The sequence below is a fragment of the Buteo buteo genome, chromosome 3, assembly GCF_964188355.1.
Source record: "Buteo buteo chromosome 3, bButBut1.hap1.1, whole genome shotgun sequence".
Taxonomy (NCBI): Eukaryota; Metazoa; Chordata; class Aves; order Accipitriformes; family Accipitridae; genus Buteo; species Buteo buteo.
The window spans coordinates 64,329,314-64,353,790 of NC_134173.1; the positions used below are offsets into that span (position 1 = coordinate 64,329,314).

Here is a 24,477-nt window from a genome sequence, read left to right on the forward strand (position 1 = left end):
CATAAAATATCTGGGAGAAGGTCTCCTGCAGGTCTGCAGTGCTCAGGCTAAGAGCAGCCATGCCTGGAGGGACTTTGAGATCAGGGGTTACCCAAAGCCATAAAACATCTCAGCAAAATGATTTGTCACTCATCAACAGGGTGGGAGAAATATCACAACTGCACTTGAGATAAGGCACTTGGCTGTTTTCAGTTGTCCTGTGAATTTCTTGGGTTACCTCTGGCAGATAATGACAACTTTTACTGTTTGCAGTGCAAACCTGTTCAGTACTGCAGTGCTTTCTGGGTGTTAATGGATTTGCTCTTCCCCAAAGGCGCTTGGGAGATGAGTGGGTGGGAAGACCTCCTCATTTCTCAGGTCTAAAACTTGCTGCACACAGTGCAAGAGCGTAGCAAGGTGATACTCAGCTTTTCCCTATGGGCAAGTATAAAAGAGATGTCAGCCTTGGTGCATAAGGGACCTCAGCCTGTAGGTTTTTTTGGCTCCCCTACCCCCTTGGGATGGAACGTGCATCCAAGAGAGTGGCTGTCACACAGCAGAGCTTTCTGGCACCCACAGCCCCTTGCGTTCTTGCTGCAGCCCTTCTTCTTGATGCCCGTGACACAGACCTGTAGTCCAGCATCCTATTCCCCAGTTCCCAGTCTGTCTCTCCAGGTTCCTGAATGGCAGTGCTAGCTGGAATAGCTGTAGCAGTAGGGCTTGGGCTGTTTGACCCCTATTTGCCCTGTTTTGCCAGTTTAGCATTTCAAAGGAACATTTGCCTCTCCTGGCCATGTTACTGAGATAACAAACAGGTCTTCATTCCCTAACAGAAATTTCATTGATATTTACTGGCCTCCCATGAGACCTACACTGCTCCTTCCTCAGTTTTCTATCTGTAAAATACTTCCTTTATTGAAAGTGATTTTCAGCATAAGTCCACAGGAGTTGGTGGGCTTTTGGCTACTTTGTTAATCCAGTCAAGAGATTTCTACAACAACAGTTGTCTTATGGTTTCTGGTCTGCACTTTGAAATTTTGGTGGTTTATGGTAGAATTCTTCAGTTTAGTTTTGGGAAAACATCCCCAAGAAAATTAGTCCCCACAGTACTTACTGATTTAGTAAGCTTAAGAATATCCTTCCAATGGAGAAACAGAAAAATAATGTGAATAAAACCTAGTTGATGGACATAAGCAAAGAGGGCTTGTTCTTCAGTGAAAAGTACATTGGTTCTTTTGGGGATCCACATAGTAGTATCACAGAGATCTTGACTTGCATGTATTTGTCCCATATGTGCATCCCAGCTCATCCATACATGAGTGAGAAGCACAATTCTATTTGACTTCCTTATAGAGGAGGAGAACTGTGAGTTCCTGAGTTCTGACAGCTTCAGCCCAGAAAGCAATCAGCCAGAGCGAAACAGGCAGACTTCCACTTTCCTTATGACTAGGGGCAGGTGAAATAATAACTTGCCTGCCTTTTGTGTTTTCATCTTCATAAAACACGGGTTTATGCTTTCCAGCAAGACAGAAGCTCTCAAGGTTCAAATGCATAGGCAGTTGGAAGTATTATTCATATTTGCACACATTTTGATTAAAAGTGAAGTGAAAGTGAAATGGCTTGGCAGGCAGGGAGGTTAGCCACTTCACAGCTTCCTGTGGACATGAGGAGAAAGTATTGTTAGATCTGTAACCTTGCAAGATACTGAGTTTTCCTGCTTCTTGAAAAAGAGAGGCGAACAAATATTGTTCTAATTTGCTGATACTGTTAGACTACCCTCACACGTGGGTATACCATAGCCCAAAGAGAAAAGTGGAGGGGAGTCAGCAGTCCACCGAACACATTGCTTCCCCTTACAGGGTCAAACCCTAGAAAAATGCCAACATAAACCTTCCAAAACTTGATATAAAAGTTATCTAAAGATCATACTTACATTCACTGTTTTACCAGATCAACATTATGCTGTGTTGTTTTAAATGAAGACCAGATAGAGGCTTAGATTATACTCCTTTGAGGTTTAAAAATCCCAATTTTGGTTTTGCAAGTGGTCTCTAGTTTTATGACAGATCAATAGAAACACACAGATCTAATTTCCTCTGCAGTCTAGAGTACTCACAAGGGAGGCTGTGGGTCTGCATTTCTGGCCTGAATTTGTGGGCTGAAAGAGTGTCTCTAAGAGACGTCATTTTGATTTCATCCTAGACCCTGAGCCATGCTTGTGTCTGTTCCCCAGAGCTTGCTTTGACCCCTGCCAGTGTTGGTAAGGTGTTATGAGTATTGGGGATGTCCCTGTGCACGCTTGGTTGCAGGCTCAGTGACCTTATTACTTTTGAATTTATAAAAAAGGGCTTCACAAAAGAGGCAGCCCCAGTGTTTTATTTAAAGCCACAGGGGCGCTGGTGAACTGTCACTTCTTTGGAAGCTTTAGGCTCTCCTCCGCAGTGCACCAAGAGGTGGTTTATCTGATACCTCTCTATCTGGCTCTGCAACCTGGCATCTCCTCACGTTGACTACGTGGCTGTGGGCAGAACAGTGGAGATAAACACAGTGATGAGAACTGATATCAGGAGCTGCTTTGAAGACACCCTCTCTAACCCTATTTCAGATGGTAGAATTCCTTCTCTGCCACAGCTACCAACACAGAAATATATTCATCCTATTACCAGTATGACCCCATGTTTTAAAGGGTATTTCAGCTCCTGTGAATATCAAGTAACAGAACTAAGTGATTGCAGAGCTGGAGCATAAATAGAAAGAGGAACAGGCAGCAGTGAACTGCTGACACTTCAGCCGAGACTTGGCAAGCCCAGATGGAAATGCTTGTCCCAGCAATACACATCGCATTTGCAGAGTACCTTCACGATTGCCTCTCTGTACAAAGTTTATATCGTCACTGACCCTTTTTTTTTCTGACAGTGCAAAGGCAAAAGTTTAGTATAAAAGACATTTCGTGTAGTTCTCTATTTTCCTGGGTGTGTACATATCCACAGATGCTGCTATAGGCTCACTTCTTTTGTAATGAATTGGGTCTGCAGCTGACCTGTAAGTTTTAACTTTCAGTGGGAATTATGCTTCTAAGTCACTGAGACACTTTGGAAAATGCCATCTTTTAGAAAGATGCCTGTCTACCGTGCTGTAGACAGGTCATATGCTTACAATCAGAAAATAGCCAAACTTAATGACCTCTGGGAGGATACAAAACTGTTCTGTTTTCAACAGAAAGGGGCAATTCTACCTGCTGGTGGAACACCTGTGATGTCTTTTGAGAAGAGGTATGGAAAACCCATACTCTTTAGCCACCATGAATTGTCCTCATCTTTGGCAAGATATTTTTTTCTGTCCATGTATGTTTGTCACAAAGGAGGTTGTGACTTGCTTTACTTGGAAATAAGTAAATCCTTCTCTGACAGAAGTTTAAAATATATGAAACTTGTGAATTAATTTGAAGATGGCAGAAACCACCTGCAATGCTTTTTCCCTCTGCATATCACTGTTAATTTTCAAGGGATCTAATATGGTTTTGTCCACAGTTTACCTTAAGGTGATAAAAATGTAGTAGTGCAATGCATGCTGACTGGCAGTGCTCAAGCTGGGATAGTCCCTGAAACCAAGAGTATATGCTAAAGTGAGGTGTAACGCAGCAGTAACCTGTGGGCATGCTGGAACTCAGCAGCAGCAGTTGAGCACTCTGGGGCAGGACATGCTTTCTGCCATGACTAATTACAACATCAGTGTATATTGTTAAGTAATTAGTAAATTCTGCTAAGAAGCGCCATTTTAAATGGTCTCTTCACTGGTGTTTTGTTCTTCCATTAAAAAGAAAGTTGTTCTGTAATGATGTATTCTGTCATATAGATGATATATATCTCTCATATATATGATATATAATATATGCCATTTTACATGATATATACAAATATATCATACAAATATTATATATCATTTGTATATATGTGATTTATTTGTATATATCATAAATATACAAATATGTATGCACACATATCTATATATCTATGGCTTGGCTTCCCCAAGCTCAAGTCTTGCCTGACCAACCTAGTGGCCTTCTATGATGGAATGACTACATCAGTAGACAAGGCAAGAGCTGCAGATGTCATCTAGCTGGACATCTGTAAGGCATTTGACATGGTCCCCCACAACATCCTTCTCTCTAAATTGGAGAGATACAGATTTGATGGGTGGACTGTTCAGTGGATGAGGAATTGGTTAGATGGTCACATCCAGAGGGTGGTGGTCAACGGCTCAATGTCCAGGTGGAGATCAGTGTCTAGTGGTGTCCTTCAGGGGTCCATATTGGGACCAGTACTGCTTTAATATCTTCATCAGTGACAGTGGGATCGAGTGCACCCTCAGCAAGTGTGCAGATGACACCAAGCTGAGTGGTGCGGTTGACACGTCTGAGGGATGGGATGCCACCCAGAGGGACCTAGACAAGCTCGAGAAGTGGGCCCATGTGAACCTCATGAGGTTCAACAAGGCCAAGTGCAAGGTCCTGCACCTGGGTTGGGATAATCCCCAGTATCAATACAGGCTGGGGGATGAAGGGATTGAGAGCAGCCCTGTGAAGAAGGACTTGGGGTTACTGGGGGACGAAAAATTGGACATGAGCCAGCAATGTGTGATTGCAGCCCAGAAAGCCAACCGTATCCTGGGCTGCATCAAAAGAAGCATGGCCAACAGGTCGAGGGAGGTGATTCTGCCCTTCTACTCTGCTCTTGTAAGACCCCACCTGCAGTACTGCGTCCAGCTCTGGGGCCCCCAACATAAGAAGGACATGGACTTGTTGGAGCAGGTCCAGAGGGCCACGAAGATGATCAGAGGACTGGGGCACCTCTCCTATGAAGACAGGCTGAGAGAGTCGAGGTTGTTCAGCCTGGAGAAGAGAAGGCTCCAGGGAGACCTTATTGCGGCCTTCCAGTACCTAGAGGGAGCTTATAAGAAAGATGGAGACTTTTTAGTAGGGCCTGTTGCGATAGGACAAGGGGTAATGGTTTTGAACTACAAGAGCGTAGATTCAGACTAGATATAAGAAAGAATTTTTTTACAATGAGGGTGGTGAAACACTGGAACAGGTTGCCCCAAGAGGTGGTAGATGCCCCATCCCTGGAAACATTCAAGGTCAGGTTGGACGGGGCTCTGAGCAGCCTGATCTAGTTGAAGGTGTCCATGCTCATTGCAGGGGGTTGGACTAGATGACCTTTAAAGGTCCCTTCCAACGGAAATTATTCTTTGATTCCATGATTCTATGATATATGCATATGTATGTGTGTGTATGATTGCTTCAGGAAGGTTAAAAGTGGTGAATGAGTGGAGCACAATATGACAGTCTTCATATCACGTTGCCTATCGGGTGTCAGGAACCTACCTGTTCCCTGCACATTTTTACTGAGCCTTGCTGGGATAAACAGGGACTATAAAGGATGTACTAGGAAATGGTAGATGAATTATTCAGAAAATTACCAAGAAGAGCAGGAGGCTTTTTGTCCTTTCATGCATAGAAATCAGGACTGAATGGTGCTCTGCAAGATCTGTGTTAGCCAGGCACAAACTGCTAGACTTAACAGAGGGAAATAGCTGGGTGAGATATTTGGATCATGGTCCAGTTAGTGACATCATTACTGTCTTCAGCCAGCAGGCTGGCCTTTTCTGGGGTTTAAAAGGAAAGCTAGACTCTTGTGCAGGCATTGCCTTTGCAAAATCCTTAACCATTGGTTCAGAAAAAAGATGCAAGAAACTTCAAAATACATAGTTTCCCTGGTGGAAAACAAAATGCAATTTTCATGTAGCTGCAAGAGCGATTTCTTCCCAAGTTCGTGCCCAACTCTTCATTTCTGGGTGAAGATTCTGATTTTTCAATTTTCATGACTTTTCTGACAGTTGGCAAAGAAAATGCCTAATGGCCTCTCAACAAATAACATTGGTCCTGATTAACTCTGAGCGTGTTTACTGCAAAGCAGGAGCACTGTTTTCCAGGTTAGCCCATTCCACGCTATGCAGCAGGAAGATACTTCTATTTGGAGCAAGAGTCCCTACATGTTGTTAATTAGGAGCAACTCCTGTTTAGACAAGCCCCCAAGAAAACTGTTCCAGCATGCATGCTTGCAAATACAGACTGTCTTTATTTGTTGTATGTATGAATAAGAGCCATGGATATCAATCTGTAAATATTAAAGGGTTGCATATGCCTGTTACAGTTCACAGGCAATTGCTCAAATGCTTTAGTTCTTATGTTGTTTTCTGCAGGTAGGGGAGACTGTAGCCCCAAGTGCAAAATCTGGCAGGTAATCTTGAATAATATATGGAATTACATTCGGATGATGTACTGGTGTACACAAGATTGTTTTCTGGTGTTAAGAGATTAAGTTGTAGAAAGAGGGACAGCTTTTCAAAGGCTTGTTGAATCAAGGTGTCCTCCCCATCACCCCTTGTTTTTCACCCTCTCTCTTCTCCCCTTCTCCCCTCAAACTGGTCAGGGTTTGTCAGTGAGCTAATTCTCCTAAGCAGCTCTTGAGAAAAACTTCTTCTAGCGAGAGAAATGTGACTGGTGTCAAGTTAGATCTTTTCCAGTCATCATGCAGACTAGCTGACGAAAAGTGATTAACATTACGTAAAGGGAAAACATCAAGGTTTTTTGGTGAGAAGCCTGTTTCCCAATGCCAAGGGATAAAGAATTTAACACTTCACTTGAGCGTTGGTTCCAGTATATAATTACATTCACTGCTACCTTTTTTTCATTTTTGTCCCATTTGATTTGGCTCCTGATAAATATTTCTGAACACGGACACTTTTTTAGAATTCCTGCCTAAACTTTCGATTTGCATACTGCAATATATGCTTAATAACTTTACCCGAGGCATTTATATTTGTAGTTTACACTAGGTACAATTTCAATTTATTGAGCTACTTCTTCTCCATACAGCCTGATTTTTAGCAGGTTTGTAGAGGTGAGGGAGCCCTGACAGGGAGAACAGCACACACCACCAGGGAGAAAATCTGAATTCCCTTTCTGTTCTTTATTCCAAATAAATTAGCCTGGATAGAATTCAGTACAGATACAATTGCTATAGACTGCAGAAAAAGTTCCCACTTCCATTTGGAAATTGTGGATAAATTTGGTTTTTCAGGTTTCTTGAGGCTTATATGATCATGCTCTGTTTGACTTAATGATTTTGTAACCTCTTAGCAAATTTGCATCCACTTTAGCAAGTGGGTGGAGATCATTAAGATAATGAAATTTCTATGAGTTTTATGAATATAGGCAAAAAGGTACAGTGAGAGACCCTATAAATGCTCTGAGTGAGGAAAAAGGTTGTAGTTGGAAGCCATGTCTTTTGACATGACAGAGAACTTGAAATATTTATAAGCCCACCAACCACAGGAGAGCCTTCAGTCAGAATATAAGACATAAATACTCATTTCTGGGGCTCTTGGCTACTGGCTTGTTTGTGGAACACCAGACCAGTCCTGGCACACTCCTACACAATGTTTGGACAAAGGATTTCATAGAAGCGGGTTTCCGTTTTGTATCAGATGAACTCTGTCCATTTAAACTTACAGTGATGACTGAAAGCTGGGTCAAGCCGTCTGCATATGTATTATATGCTAGTTTTGTTCTCGCAGATTATCATGCGACATAAGACTGGCTGAACTTTAACAGAACCTGGAATATATTTTAAATGTAAAGGTCCATCAGACATACTGATCATTGCATGTTCTATAATTAAAACTGCGTAGGCTTTTCTTTCTAAGTATGGCAACAGCTGTTAGAGCACATCTGGAAAATATGCTTTAAGCAAAGGTATTTTAGCTCAGAGAATTTCACAATGCATGGGATATTACCAGCACTTCTTTCCAGAATACTGATCTGATTTATCAGTATTTTTAATATAAAAGTCTTCTTTTTTTTATGATGTTTGCAAAGCTGGTTTTGAATTCATATCACAGATTGGCCACTCCAGTGTAGTTCAAAGCTAAATGCTACAAAATAAAACCATTGCTTTGCTACTATTTTTAGGTAGAAGCCTACGTAGGCCTTGTCTAATGCCCTAATAATATTTTCTTCACTGATTTCAGCCAAGTATTTTCCCTTTCTTTTATTCTAAAAAGAAATAACTGTTTCATACTGGAATCAGATTGAGAGGAAAATTGGTTGAACTCCTGCTCTGTGCTTCCTGAGGCTCATGTTAATGCCCTTTTGCGCTATCTCCCTCTCTAGAAAATATAGTTGTACCCCCTACAGTTATTGTAGCATTACTCAGAACTTCTTTGAAGTTAGTGAGGGTGTTTACAAGGTAGGATCATGGCCACTTGGAAATGAACAGCAATATTTCTGTTTGTGATAGGAGCCCAAGCATTGTGGTTTCTATGCTTTGTTCAGAACTGCTGTATAGACATGGCACTACAAAACCAGTATGGTTAAAATTAGGAATTAAAATGGAAACATAAAAAATTTTTAAAACCTCCATCCATTAATTTATTGATAATGTTACTTATTTTTGGGGGGTGGGGGGGTAATGACTAAAAGTAAAGATGCAGAACTCCAGAACCTGTACTAACAAGGTAATACTCTAATCAAGATCTTGCATTCTGACCCAAGCATCTCAAAACCAGCCAACCAACTTGTTTTCAAAATGATGGGGGAGATTTTGCAGATAGGTAGCATTTACCAACAGTTCCCCAAGTGAGAAATCAGTTCTCCTTTATTTGGCGTAGGAGGCAACTTTTTTATGCTAGATAACATTGTGTTGGAACAGCTTTGTGCCTGAATTTTAAATCATACATGCTTTGCTTGTTGTGCAGCTAGAGGCAAAATGCAGTTACCCAAGGAAGAAACTACAGCTAAAAAAATGAATGAGTTTAAAAAAAGAAAAAAATCTACAGCAGAGATACCACAAAATAAAAGAGTAACATGGAATGTGTTAGTGGCAATGTGGGAAAATTAATTCCAAATTATTGACCGTTTAATTGACCTACAGGAAATATTTTAATGGGCTTAGTATGCTGCGCTGTTCTTCATTTTTTAATCGTTTCCACTGGGCAGAAGACCAGTTTTTCCAAGTATGGGGTTTAAAGTCATAACAAATGGTTGCTGTGGATTGCCTGGTGGTCAGATGCCAGCAGTGGACGTGTGACCGAGTCTCCTCCTCTTCCATCCAACACCTGCAAAGCCCGTCCTGTGAGCAGGGCTTGGGTGCCTCTTCTCCACTCTTGTCCCAGTCTTGCTAGTTACAGAGGCTCTTTGCACTTGATATTCACAAGGCAATTTGACCCCCAGGCTCCGACTGCATGAAGAAAAGGTCATTAAAGATCGGCGTCACCACCTCAAAACATACCCGAACTGCTTCGTTGCCAAAGAGCTGATCGACTGGCTGATTGACCATAAAGAGGCCTCTGACCGAGAGACAGCAATAAAACTGGTGCAGAAATTACTGGATCACAGCATTATCCACCATGGTAAGTGCAACATCGGCTGCTAAAAAGTTCTAAACTAAATTTTATTGACTGCTGTGAAACAAAGGGAAATCCCACTCCTGTTCTTCAGCCAAGTACAGGAGAGGTAGAATCCTTTCCCTGCCAGAAAGGGAGCATCTCCCTTGAACTGTGCTGCTCCGCAAGGTCCCCCATGTCTCGAGGGACAGCGAGAGGCTGAAGAGGTGTGGAGTGACATTCCCCATGTCAGTGCAGGGAGGGGGAAGTCACTGGAGACTGTGCTGTTGCTTCCTTGCCTCCAGAGCAGCCCCAGCTGGATCCTGTCCCCTCTCATCCCACTGCCCTCACCTCCCTGCTCCCCAGAGCACATTTTTACAGCTGAAAAACCCATCTGAAAAATCAGCCGGCAAAAAAAGGTCATTTTTCTCACGTGGATTAGTTCTCCGGCCCTGTCCCTCACACCAGCTGCACAAACATTAGTGCTGGTACAGCTGCAAGAAGGTTAGTGGTCTGGCTGTGCCCTGATTAATTTTCTCCTAAACTTGTTGTCTATTTGAGATCTGTTCCTTTCAGCTTCTTGAATACCAATTTACACTGATGAAAAGGAGACTGCCAATTCAGTGGTACCATTTAGTTGCCTTTTAGTACACAAAAAGGCTAGGAAGCACACAAAGAAGATCCAATCCCTTGATTTCAAACATATAGTATTACCCATTTCAAAAAGGCAAAATGTACCATTTGTTTCTTTTTTAAGAGAAAACTGAGCGACTGTGAACAGACGAATGTTGACTTTATGCAGGGGTCACTGTATGTGCAGCAATACTGCTGCTATCTGCAATACATTAACAACACCTTAATTAAAGTAAGAAATGCACATATTGAATGAGTGCCACTTCTACAGCTTCTACTTGGCTATTAAATTAAAATTCTGGGTTGTTATGGAAACTGCAACTCATGGTAGATAGTTAAAGAATAAAGTAATTATAGGGTATTCAAATCTGACTACTTAATCCTCTATTGAGAAAATGTCAGTGAAGAGTTGCGTGGATGCCTGAGTGGCTTAATTTAATTGAGCAATAGATGTTTTATTGCTGAATGCTTGTTTAAAGCTTTAACAACCTTCAAATGTTTTCTACCTCAGGATCCAATTGCATGCTGTAACTTCCACACATATTTTACATACATATATATGTGTGTATATATTACACATAGTGCAGGTGGCTCTTGAAAATGTTCATGTATTGCACTCAAATCTAAAAAAATAGTTTGTGAAGTGAGCTAGGGTAAATTCAGAGAGGTTCAGTCAGGTTCTGCAGGATGCTCAGAGCATCCTTGGGGTACCAGTTCCTGCTCCTGTAGTGCAGAAGGTGAGCCCATGTATGTGGCCTGCCAACTCTGCTAGGAGCAGCTTGGTTGGGATATCTTTCCCATTAATTTATGCCCTCGCTGGAGCTCTGTTCTGCATTTACAAGAGCCCATCGTCAGCTGCTGTCTTATAAACATTATTTAGCATTTCTCAGTGTGCTCCTGTTGTACCTACCATTTGCTAGCTGGCATGGCGGAGCAATTGAGACAATTTTAAGAGGGCAGTAGGCTTTGATTTTAACTGTTTCTGCAGCAAATCTCAGGCTGCCTATGGCATTGCTCAACTGATAAAAGTAACTTTAAGAAGTTTGCCAATCCTTAAATTATTGGGTGTTCTACACTGGTAACGTTTTAAACAAACAAGCTAACAGACTGTTTTCATGAAAAAGTTTTCCGGATATATAGCAGATGGATGCTTTTTTGCTCTTTATGTTCACAGCAATGCTCACAAAAATGATGAACACCTATCCCCCTCACCTAGAAATGTGGTTGCCTATCTGAAAGTTTTCTCCAGCCTTTCTTCAGTTATTAGAACTGAATAAAGGTGTATGCTCAGAAAAACAGGGGGTTAGGCTCCATATGTGCTTGCTTTGAAGTTCAGCAGGTGATACCTGCTAGATGGATCCTCAACTCCTTGACACCTATATGAAGATTTTTTAATTTTATTTTATATTTCAGTCTGTGATGAGCATAAGGAATTCAAGGATGTCAAACTGTTCTATCGCTTCCGAAAAGATGATGGGACATTTCCACTGGACAATGAGGTGAAGGTGTTCATGAGAGGACAAAGACTGTATGAAAAGTATGTTGCATTCAGTATCCATAATGTGTTGATAATAGTACCACGGGAGGCAAATTATACTTGTTTATCTATTTTTGAATAGTCAGAGGCTTTCAAATCATGCAGGAATGGGTCTGGGTAATCCTGTGACTTTAGCTGGTAACCCTTCTCTGTCTTTCCCATTTCTTTTTTACTTTTCTACCATATTCACTTGTAGCATTTTCTTTAAAATGAAATAGCATTTTCTGAATCTTCTGGGTAGTCCTATATGAGAACCCAATGTAAATTCAAGTCCTTGCACTCTATTCTGTAAAAATAATTACTAAAGGATGATTTGTCATGTAAAACTGGAATTACAAGACCTAAAACGTTAGTACATGAAAATGCACTGAACAAGTGGCTACATATCTGTTGAGAGTCCATATCCACAGCTTCACCAGGAGGTATGATTTTAAATAATAGGTGAAATTAATCTTCAGTGTTCCATTCTGCAAAGCTTCTACATCAGAAAGGTTATATTAAAAGTAGTTTCAAAAAAACCCCATCCAAGAGCATCTAATTAAGATTTGAAACAGATGATTTTGCTGAGATACTGAATATCCCACTGGATTACTTCTGTCAAATAACTAGGCAGCTTAACCATACTTCCCAATCTATAATTAATGACATTTTTATTCAGGATGTAGAGATTGTGACACGCTACTTTCAAGTAGAGAGGATAAAATACATGTTGGCATATGCTACAAACTAATGCAAAATTTGTGATGTGCTATTTACCAAAAAGCTGGAAGTACTGCTCTGGACTAAATCCTACCCACTCTCCTGCTTGGTTAGAGCAGAAGTGTGCAGCAGCTGGGAGAGATGCTGTGTTTTCTGGCTGGAGTAATTTTGTTTCCCTCTTAGAATAAAGCACTCAGAAAAATCCTAAGTTGAAAAGCTGATGACAAATATTATTTTCAAGGTTAGAAGGCTCTGAAGGTCAATTTGGTGAAAGAGCAATTAAACTGAAATGTAAACCAATAGTTGTAAATGCCACTCCTTTCGTTGCATCCATCATATAAAATTCCCTGAGACTCAGTGACTGTGACTATTGAAAGTAAAAAAAGTTGTGTAAGACACAAGAAAATACACCACTGGAAAAAATCCTTCATTGGATGCACTGAGACAGATTAATTGAATGACCCACCTCCAAAACCTTCTGTGCCTTACTAAGCACAGCATTTGCTCCTTTACTCTGTAACATGTAGTGCCTGCAAGCCTGGCCCATACTATGAAAAGCTGATCAGTGTGTCTACAGTAGCAAACTTTTTTTTTCCTATTTGTTTTCTATATTGCTATTTCTATTCTTCTGTGAGAAAAATATTTTTTGTTAGTGAAGCTGATAACATGAAGGAGCCACAGGGAGGAACTCTGTTCTACCAGTGTCTGCTTCCATCCCCATTTCTCTGCATGGAGAACTATCCCCAAACCAATGTCTAATGTCCACTTTGTCCAACACTATACTAGCAGAAAAATGTTCACAACAGTATAGATTGTTCCCATCTTGGAAAAGGAGTTAATGCCAAAAGCAGCACCTATTTCTAAATATAACTGCATCCTCATGAGGTGGTTGCTCCTAGGCAACGTATTTGAAGGGTTCAGAAACTTTTAAAACCAGCCCTGAGTGCTAAATATAGTATAGATTAAAAATACATGGCATTTCAAAACCAGTCTGTGACAGCCAAAGCTAGTAAAAATTCTCCATGGATCATTGGAAATATTTTATATTCATGGGAGATAAGAATGCATACCTGGGCTATCTGGGCCTCACTTTGTTTAATGTAGCAAATCCAGTGCGCAGAGCACTCAGATTTCGTTAGGTCCCTGGTCCATGCATGCTTATTAGTAACACCTTCATAGTTTCATTAGATGCATTTAAAATTCAAAATCTAATACTGAAAGTCAGGCTACTATGGAAAGAGTTCTGCAATTAAATGTGTGTATGTGTTGTATCAGTTTGCTGATAGTGTTGAGAAAGAAAATATTAATTCAGTGCAATTAAAATAGTTATTAAATGGCAACAACTGGAGAATAGTATTCATGCACAGACGTGAAGTTACTTACCAATATATTCAACTTGTTTATCAAAATGCCTGTAGGACTATTTTCAAGAGAAATGCAACTATGCCAGAGGAAATCTCTCTGAATCCAACATATTTGAAAAATCTGTGTCTAATTTTGTAGATGTTGCTGATCTTCACTAGGCTTTGCTAGTTTAAGACAGACATTATAATACTATTTCCTGCTCTTCTCCACCCACCGCATTAAGGCTGGAGTACTGTTACATTCAGAAGCCAGCGTAGTATGTGCTTGCCACAGTTGTGGACATGTTATCCAACGTCAGTCCGTGCAGATTTGTACCCTCAGTGGGTAAAATCAGCAAAATGCTTCAGGAGGATCAGCAGGTTGTTGCATGGGCAGAGGAATGGATGCGTTAGGCAGGTTCCCTGCATTCAGACTGTTTTGGGTAAATGCCTTGTGCTCTCCCCTGGGACATGGAACATGTCCCCCTGCTGAGGAGCTCCCTTACCCTGTCTCCCTTCTGTGTGATCACAAAGCTCCTCATAGCCTGGATTCTCCTCTCTTGTGGCATTACCTCCTTCACCTACTTGTGAACATCTTCGGTGGCTGTACCTGTGCAATTAGAAGATTTAAAATCAGTCTCTGATTGTATTCTCCCTTCATTTGCACTGAAAATCATAAATTTCTGATGTTCAGATTCCCTGCACATCATTGCAAACTTTGGTAGTCCTTTCTGTGAACATGTTTGAGGTTCAAGTTAATAACTAGAGATGAAACCTACTGGATTTCCTCCAGTTTTGTCTGAAAATTGTTGAATAGTTTATTAAGTCCAAGGATGATATCAGTTTTCATACTCTACAGGACTGACCAGATAGATTGAATGAGATAAACATGTTTCCTGTTCAACAAAACCCTCCCTGCAAATCTTAAATATGTCCAGTACAGATCTTTCATAGCTTAAAAAAAAAAAAATCAAGTTGTGCAGGCATCCTATTTTTATGATGTTTGCAATTCTCAGTAGGTTTTGGTCAGACACATGATTGTTTTTTCTGGTGCAGTCGAGTTTAGGAGCTATAAGTCATCTCATGATGTTGACTTCAACTGAGATTTTTCAACCCGATTTCACCATGAAGGAAATGCAGATTTATGGTTTTAATTTCAGGAAATCATTCAGATAATTTTGAGACTGCATTCTTTGAATCACTTTCATTTTAACTCATCAGTGGTTAAGTCAAATTTATCCTCTGGTGCAGTTATTTAGACAAAACAAGCTTAAAATTTTCTTTTGAAAAGGGTTTGGATTTCAGTGTTTGGCTAAATACATTCCCTTAATGCAGGATAACACCAGTTTTAGCAAATAATATGTTTTGACATGAATAGCCTCATGTTTTTTTGAAACAAGGAGAAAGTGGAAGAGATAGAGGCAGTTTCCAATTCTGGCTAATGAAAGGCCAGGTTCTTGGCTGATGTAAATTGGTACAGCTTTGTTGACAGCTGCGGAGTTACAGGGATTTACTTCAGTTAGCAATGTAAGTCTATGGACTGCTGTTTCTGGGTTTGCTAAACTGTCAATTTGTCGTGTCTATTTGTTCACAAGTCCAAATCTTTTGCAGTGCTATTCTAGGCACATGCAGAAGGGTGTGAAATGTCAAGCTGAGGTTTTTTCCACTTGATATTTTTCCAAATTTCTTTTGTGTCTCTGGAAAAATCTGACGATTAGCATCTCTTTTTCAAGAACCTCTCTATCTGTGACTTCAATGGTCAACTAATTATAGACTTATCAAAGAACAATCAACACAATCCTAAGGATTTTTTATTTGGTGCCCGCAGAGCCTGGGTAACCAGTTCTGGGTAACCATGCAGCAGATGGTATGAAAAGACACGAGCCTTGGCTTTGCACTTTTTTTCTGGGCGGAAAAGAGCTTGGTGAATGAGACACATTTAAAGATGGTCCCTTGGAGCACTGTCTGTATTAGATGTGGTCAGTGCGGGACAAAATGTTGCCTTGCATGCGGATGCTTGTAAATAAAAATATGAAAAAGAATAAAGTCTTTGCAAGAGCTCTGGAGTCAATACCTTGTCACCTGTGGCACATACTCTTGCCTCATCCCTGACTTCAGCTAATTTTGACTTTCTTAGTTCTTACTCAGCTCAGAGGTGCTGGCAATAATGCACCAACATCTAAACAAGGAGTTCATTATATCTGCCACTGACATACAGCTGTGGCTGAGCAGCCTTTGCCTGCTTTGATGATCTGTTGCCTGGTGGTCAGATCCAGGCAGGTCAGGCTTGAGGTTAGCTCTAGTTAAAGTCAAGGGAATAAATCTTTCAGGCGAAATCACAAGGGCTGGGTCCTGTAAAACCTCCTCACTGTAATTTCAAATGAAACTTTTCTCTGTGTTCTTATGGCACAGACTTTTCTGATGCCTCCCAGAGGAGGTGACATTATATTGCATGAACTCTGGACATGGTGGCAGTTCAAAAGTGATGGCCCATGTATGGTTTGAAATGAAAATTTTTGATCAGAAGGGCAAAGCTTTCAGAATTTTCCTGTTGTAGTTCAGTTGTGCCCTGAATTTCAAAATAGTTAGTAAAGGGAGGGGACTTACTTAGTCTTATATGGAAAACAAAAAAACCCCATGCCATTCTTGGGCTGTTATTCTGAAAGTCTTACCACTAGTCCTATTATTAAACTATAATAAATAAAATAATTATGAAGAAAAATGAAATTAGTAAACAAGGAGGCTATGGTGCTCAGTCTCCCAACAAAACAAAAAAAGAGTGGGATTCTGTATTGAAAGGGAGCAATTATCATTTCTTCTTTCAAACTGTCTTCTCTCTCCAACTGTCAACCTTACTTTTGCATCAACAAAATACTGAGGCCTTTTTTTCTTTTCTTTTTTTTTTTTAATACTATGTCATTTGTGTAGGTTACTTGAATGGAGAAGAATTTTATTAGTATATTTAAGCTATGTACATGCCAATTTCTAGAAGATTTAGAGACGTCTCAGGATGTTCCTCTAAACTCTGGTGTTACATGGAGCCAACTGAGGCACAGAGACTCTGAGACTCAGATGTTAAAATGTGTTCAGGTGTGTAACTTCACTAATTGCAGCTGCATCACTGGGTGTTGGACGCTAAATAGTTATCAAGCACCCAAACCACAAAACTACCTTTTTGTTGTTCCTCTTCAGTTTTTCTGCAGCTGTATTAAAGCTTATGGGGAGAACTTTCAAAACCACCTAAATGACTTCGGGGCATAGTTCTGCTAACTGTAAAAATTAATTAGGAATTTTTGAACACATTAGTCACAATCTGGTGCTTTTAGACTAATTTTGCTTCAAAGTTGATTATACAGTAACTTTTAGAGAAACTAAGGAACTAAATAGGGGAATTGTGAAACTGAGAAACCTTGTTTTCTTTTAGGGGAAAAAAAAAGGCATTAACTTCACACGGATATAAAGCCTAATTTTTTTGGCTAAGCAGTATAATTCACATCCTAAGTTTAGATTGATAGCTTGAGGAAAGATTTAGTAAGTCAGTGAAAGATTCAGATATGTGTGCTTAATATCAATGAGATTTGCCAGAATAGATCTGAAGTTGCCTTTTTGAAGAACCAATTTCCCTACAAATTTTTTCACCCCCCCATACCAGGCTGATGAGTTCTGACAATACCCTTCTGCAAGCCAGGGAAGAGGAAGGAGTCAAGTATGAACGGACCTTTGTGGCATCAGAGTTCATTGACTGGCTGATCCAGGAGGGAGAGGCCACGACACGGACTGAAGCAGAGCAGCTCGGCCGCAGACTTTTGGAGCATGGGATTATACAGCACGGTGAGAAATTTACTGCCAGGTAGCAAAAGCTACACTTTTTGTAGCCCTTTCTTCAGGTCAAATCATGTGGAGGGTCTCTTGTCGTCTTGGTCATAATATGTCCAAGTTCTAAATAATTTCAGGTAGGAGTCTATGTAACTTTAATAAAAGGTTGGCTTTTTCAATAGCTCGTTGTATTAGTTCTGAAAATTCTGCCTCAAATGTAGAATACAGCTAGAATTTGGGATTGTATAATAACAGCATAAGGATGTGGATGAAAATCCATGCTCCTACACTTGTAATTAACTTGTAGAACTTGTTATCAGTGTTATGTATAATTGAGGTAAATAGCTTTGTAAGAATCAAGTAGGGATTAGAGCCATAAATAAGCTAAATTTTCTATGTAGAATAAAAATGACAGGTTGTGTATATCTTCCTACTTGCGGACAGGAGCAGAGCACAGTCTGATGCCAGAAAAGCAGCTTTCCCTCTTGGTCATGTTGCGGAGTTGTTCTAGTATGTTTGGGCCAGAAAGAGGATATCGCCTTCGGCTGAAGTATTATTATATTTGTCCTGGCGGTGTAACTTCTTTGAGGCAGGAATTGAATATTTCTTCATGGTCCAGCACAATGTGTCTGGCAGATGCACCTTCACCAAGGAGCTCCCTCTGTTAAGGGTGGAGGAGACAGAGTTTTCTCTCCATATTGCCCCGAGGGTGAAGAAATGAATGCCCCTGGCACTAAACCCCATTTTACATGTTGTCATCATCTACTCTCGGTGCAAGCTGCCCTTCTGTGACCAGGCGTTTTCCACCATAAACGCGTTGCAGTGCCTCTGGGAGTGATGAAGGGGTGCCAGGAGGTGACAGAACAAGCTGGCAGAAGCTGTTCGCTACGTTGCTTAATGCACAACGGGAAAGTAATCAGATCCTGGTGGCCTGAATGTTGTCACATCAACGCTAATTCTGACAGAGAACAAACAATTCATGATATTAACAGGTTCTTAATATACAAGGTGCTAGATTGACTAGGTTGCTTGTTGCTTTGTGAGAAAACCTAGTTTCAAGGAATAGAGAAAAAGGGGGTGTAAGTGACATGCACCGTTCCTTCGTGGTTGTAATCATGCTCACATTATCTTTAGCTTCAAATTACTAGGAGCTACTTCTCAATGTTTACAGTAATCAGCTTCCAGTTCTATAATTACCCCTGTGCTTCCTATGATTTATAGGGTGCCAACTGCTTGGAGCTTGACGGACAGGGAAGGTATGCCACCCCTCCTCTTTATAGCAGTAATGATTTCATTCCTATTTTTACCCAAGCATTTTCTGTGTATTATATATGAAGTAAACTTTCCTTAAAAAAATAAATTAAAAAAAAGACAGAAGTGATATTTACGCTGCTATTGATGTTTTTGCAGAGGAAGTAAAGTCAGGACTTGACATTTGGTGCAAAGCTGGATTTACTTTGCTATTGAAATCTTTGCAGAGCTAAGAAAGTCAGGATGTGACTTTTATTGCAGATTAACCATTGTTTCAATAACTAAGGCAAATGCTCAGCAGTGCACCTTGGCAGGGAACTAATTTTGCCCCTGTCAAGCCAGGTTTCTGGGTGTATTCCTGAGCGATGCTGGCCCTGCTCACCTTTATGGATTGCCCTGGCCAGTTTTGCAGATTTATCCCCTGCCCATCCTCTTCTAGCAGTCAAAAGGGCACGCAAAGTGCTCTCTTAGAAAGAGTTTTGAAACTCATGAAGTGACCACAAAAGGAGTGCTGGGAATTGGTTGAGTGCTGAGGAAGGCACTCACGCCAAGGTACCGTCACCTTCCTCACTCAGCTTTTATTGTGTCAAAGGTAACTCTGGGGGTTTCATGCTGACTTGATGGGGAAGCTGGAAATAAAATAAAACTGAGTGATGTCCGTGAGATTCATCTTTACCAGTGGACATGCTTTGTGCATGCTCCTAAGCAGGAGATTTCATTTTCCTGTGGATTTCACAGAAACAATTTGACTAGATAGTGTTAGGAATATTGATGAAAGTACTAGCAGAATTAACACAGAGCTGGTTTGGGGTTCACCTTAGCAAGTGGATACGATCTGTACATTTTGAAGGTTTATGTAATGCTGGCTTCCTCTAAGAAGGGAGCTTGAAATGAGAACTCCCAGTACAGAATTGGGGCTATAAACTGTAAAACAGCAGGAGTGCTATTCTCTTTTTCCCACCCATCTCACTGAATTCTAGGTAAGCAATTACAAAAAAAAAAAGAAAGGTATTTTCCTGTCTCTTAGTACAGTAAATTCATTTCACCCTACTATGCTCCCTTTGTTTTGTATCTCATCAGCAGTACCAAAATGTTACTTGACACTAATTGGCATCCTTCTTGGCAGAACCAGCAGAAAGACTCTCGACTGAACAGGAGTGGGGAATAAAACATTTTCCTGCCCTAAAGGCAATTTTTTGCTAGCAGTGTTGTTTGATATCCACAATATGGAATAAAATAAAGCTTGCTCTACTATTCTTACGAAGTATTTATTACCTTACTTAATGCAATAGAAAGTAATAGAAATAGTTGCATCAAGCTGCCAATCTCAGTAGTAATTTTCCAGCCACAACTGAATTGTGCAATTTGTTTTTACGGATACTGACTTTCATTTCAATTACTCAGAGAAGCTCTACTCTGCAGCTGAGGTACTGTATTCAAAACAGCTTCCTGACACATTTATCTTCACTTTGATTGGTCAGAAACAAACCAGGTTTCACACAGGAAACAAGCACTGATGCTAATTTTAAAAAGGAAAAGAGCAGTTTAAGAGGAATTGTATAAATGCTGTAAAAATATCAAAAGTTTCAGTTTAAAAATAATCTTCCTGAGCTCTTTGGGCACATGTAACTATACATATTTCCCCTGCCATACACGAAAATGACGAAATGTGTTTAAGTGCTGAATTGCTTCCTTCCAAAATCCCACTGGTGCATACAAATCGAACCCACAAACCACCATTTTCACAAATGGGAGCCAGATGTCCTTTCCTATGGGCTGTTGCCCCCAGGTACTACTGAATAAAAAACATATAGGTAGCAGAGTATTATGCAGTGTACATTTCTTGAAGGCTTGTGTTGGCAGTGTAATTGCCGCTCGTTACTCTGCATTTGCGAACACTGATGGTCTTCGCCAGACTATAGGAATAAAGATTGTGCAAATAATTATAAACACAGTGATGCGCATTCAGTAAGGGCAGGGACAAAAGGTGCGCAGAAGACATTTCTCAGCTGTAGAAAAGCCCCTTTCTAGTACGGTGAGGTATATAGAGCTTTGCAATATTAACAGAAGACTTTCCTCCAGGAGACTGGATCTTTCCTAGTTCTTCATATGGAAATGGTAAGACAGATTAGCTACTGTGGTCAAAATTCACGTGCAGCACAAGAAGTAGGTTCTCTGCCAGTTCCAGGGTAGATCAGACCAAAGCAAGGATGGGCTGGAGGCAGGCAGAGGACAGTGTGAGCATCCACACATAGTCACAGCCCTTGCTCAGTCTGGAAAACAGAGATACTGAGATGTCCAAAGAGGAAAGAGGGTATCCACAGAGCTCTTTCTGGCATCATTTTTTGGCTCATACTTGCTTATGGCACTTGCTGCAGCACTTACTCTGCACCTGCAGCCCCAGCAGCAGAGCACCACTGACATGACAGGCTAAGTCCTCCTGTCCTCCTCCGAGGACTTGTTGGGTACAGAAGCTTGGGGGATGGAGAAACATCTGCCTGCCTTGCAGACAGGTTTAAGGACTGCAATCTCAAATGATAAATACTTTGCATTTTAAAATTTCTTTAATACTGTTAAGAGGAACCTATGCCTTCTTAGGATAGCACTTGCACTTTGCAAGATGAATATTTGCATTTCCTCTGTGGCAGCGACCAAACCATAACACATTTAGAAATACTTTTCAATGTGTTGTGGAGTGTAAACACGTAGTGATGGCCCTGCACCACAGACAATACAGCATGTGCCACTCTCCCAGTTGAGCCTGCGAGAAACTTGGGTCTGAGCAGCAGTGCTTGCCTTCCCTTGCCAGATCACATTCTCTCTCTTTTGCTGTTGTTACTTTCCAAGCTGCTGCTTACCTTTGCGTGGATGTGCTTGGTGTTATTTCGTCTCTGACATCCCTCCAGCACCTTCCCCAGGCAGTGACCACAGCACGGTTCAGCACAAAGCTGTTTGCACGGCTGTCTGCTCTGCTCCAGAGGGGTGGGAGGCAGATTCCCAGCCTCAGACCAGCAGAGGAACACATGTGTGATGGGTTCCGGAAAGGCCATAGACTTTGCTTTCCTCAATGAGCGAGGGGTGGAAAAATCTCTTTTGGAGATGACTGGCTAGCAGGTATCTTCCCTTGAAACATTTTATCAGTGCTAGGATTTTATAATGATAGTAAATATGTGGTAAGATGTCCTAGGCGTGATATAAGTGTCTTCTGCCCCCACGCCCCTTTAGAATACCTTTTGGCTTTAAAAAGTTTTATTGAGTTAATTGCACTTGGCCAGACCTGGTACATTCAAGGCAGGCATATGTTCTGCTGGCTTAGCACAGAAGCAGGTGCTTACCACCTCTCAAGAGTTAATCTCAAGAGTTAATCTTTTATCAGCAAAACTCCACTGTGCAAATTACTTTCAGAGATGAAAACAAACATTTTGTAGTGACTTAGTGAGAACAGTAAATATTGACATATGCTATCTCCCTGTCTCAGCAGAAAAGTCTTAAAACATGTATTTAATTTTCCCTATTCTTTGCAAGGACTCTGTACCTTTATACAGCAAAATTTCCTTTAACAAGACGATCAGTGCGTTTAGTTTTAAGCATCAAGATACATGGTGCAGTTGAGTTTGTTATAATTGTGGAAATAGTTTAAATATCTAACAAAGTGTTATTTCTTTTGATTTTTTTTGAAAAGCTTTTCCTCTCATCTAAAACTTCTGTAAACTGTGAAGTATGTGTTCTTACATTTACTTTTGATGTCCAATGGCTTATGATTAGCTGACATTTCTTACTTTGTAAGCGAAAACTTGCCATATATGTGAAAAATACCCTTCTTCCTTAATTTGAGATTTCTCTTTGGAACCCCTTTTTTTGGAAATACCAACGGCAGGTAGCAATTTATAAGTGCCATTGAACTATCCCATAAATCCTTGACATAAATGGTCATAGAATTTCTCCTCCAAAATTAACACACAGATTTTTTATATAATTTTTCTAGTTGATCTAACACCTGGATCACATCAGCTGTTGGATATATCCAAGCATTCATTGTGTATACTCCATGCTAAAAATTATAAAACATCACATTTTTACAGATGGTGCCTTGATTTATCTCAGTAAAACACAAGCCTTCAGTTAGTCTTTGAAGTCCTGCAACACAACTTTGTTTTTATTATAAGCCCGGTTCCCCCTGCGACGATGCCATGCAGAGGCACTCAGTTGTTTATTTGTGTGGCAGTTCTTCCCCAGCAATTCCCATACATAGGGACAGTAACGTCACCCACAGAAATTCAACTGCTTATCCTAAATCTGGAGACCACTATGCGTATTTTTCATGATTTTGCCCTGGTAGGAAAGTCAGAGAATAAGAACTGTATAATCTTCCAGCTTCCTATTCTATCGGCTTCTCATTGTGCTCTTCTTGGAGTTGTCTTTATCTCAATCAGGAATGGGTTTAGTTTTTGAAAGAGCCACATGCTGTATGCATTATGTAAATAACATATGAAGACTTCTTTTCATATTAACTACCGAATTCTATTTTTCTGACAGAGAATGGGTTTCAGTTTTTAACAGCTGCAACAGAAAAAAAGATACCCAGATGGGCTTTTTCATTTTCTTCCCTTGCCACAGACTGTACTTTCCATACTTTATTTGGAAGCAAAGAAAAGCAGTTGGCTCTGTTCTGTAAACTTGCTAAATTAAAGATGATAAATCTTCATATACAAACTGAAAAGACTACTGAAATGTGTGTGATTCAACACTGGCTTTTCATGCTAGAGTAAGTCGCGTGCATTTGAAAATAGACTGCAAATAGACAGCAAACCTACTGGAAAGACAAAATGTATAGAGAAACACTTATCTGCATACCTATTTTAAGGCAGCTGAAATAAAATGTTAATGCACTGAGCAGAACATACCACTTTAGTAAGAGCAGGTTACTCTGTATTTCAGTTCCCATGGAACTCTTGACAGTTGTCTATTGTAATCCTGATGCTTTAAAGGCAGTATAAAAGTTGTCTAGACTTTTTTTGCACTATGCAAATATACCACAGTCCATTGAAACAGTTCAGAAGACATGGTTCTCTAATGATATCACAGCTTTTTTTCTGGACCTACTTACAGGTCCAGGACCTGCTTACTTCTGGACAGATTACTGGCTTCACCTTTAGCTAGGATGAGCTGGAACGCCTCTCCGGATTTTGTATTTCAGGGCCAGGATCTGTCTTGCAGTTTTATGCAAGAGGGTCGGCGGAAGCTAGAGCAGTTCAAGCTTAGATCTGTTGTCCATTCAAAGTGAATTCTTTGTAATCCAAATGAGAAAAAAATACTATTTAGTACAGCTGCACTGCTAGGAGTTTAACATGCCTGTTGAGTACATTCACAGGTGGACTTATCTACAGTCTACGTAGCATATATACATTCATAAAAGGTGGAAACACAAGTGTTGTGCTTATACGGTGCAGGGAATCCAAGACCCAAGGCCCTGCGCTCCCTGAACATCTGTAGTCTCTCCTCCTTGATTTGAGGGAGCTCCAAGCAGGTGGAATTCATCAACGCGTAACAGGAAGCTAATCTGAATAGGTGCCATTATTAAAATGCATTTGCAGGTGCCAGATTAGCTTTGGAAAAACAGGAAGGCTTTAAGAGGAGCGGGAAAAGCATTGTCCGACGCAAAGTGCCGGTTATTCTCCTCCAGCCACCCGTGTGTCGGTGCAAGGTGGGAGCGGGACGGCCGTGGGGCAGAGGCGGGCGGCCTGGGGCTGGGGCGAGGAGCGGCCGACAGCCCGG

General features: G+C 40.8%; 1 protein-coding gene across 2 annotated transcripts in view; it reads left to right on the forward strand.

Annotated features, from left to right (window-relative positions):
• The window catches only part of DEPTOR (DEP domain containing MTOR interacting protein), a 78,140-nt gene that overhangs the window by 21,072 nt on the left and 32,591 nt on the right, over nucleotides 1-24,477 (forward strand). For both annotated transcript variants that reach the window (XM_075023867.1, XM_075023866.1), the window contains 3 exons: nucleotides 9,272-9,450; nucleotides 11,470-11,593; nucleotides 17,288-17,466. In XM_075023867.1, coding sequence (XP_074879968.1) covers nucleotides 9,272-9,450; nucleotides 11,470-11,593; nucleotides 17,288-17,466 — 482 coding nt within the window. The remainder of the gene's footprint in view (nucleotides 1-9,271; nucleotides 9,451-11,469; nucleotides 11,594-17,287; nucleotides 17,467-24,477) is intronic.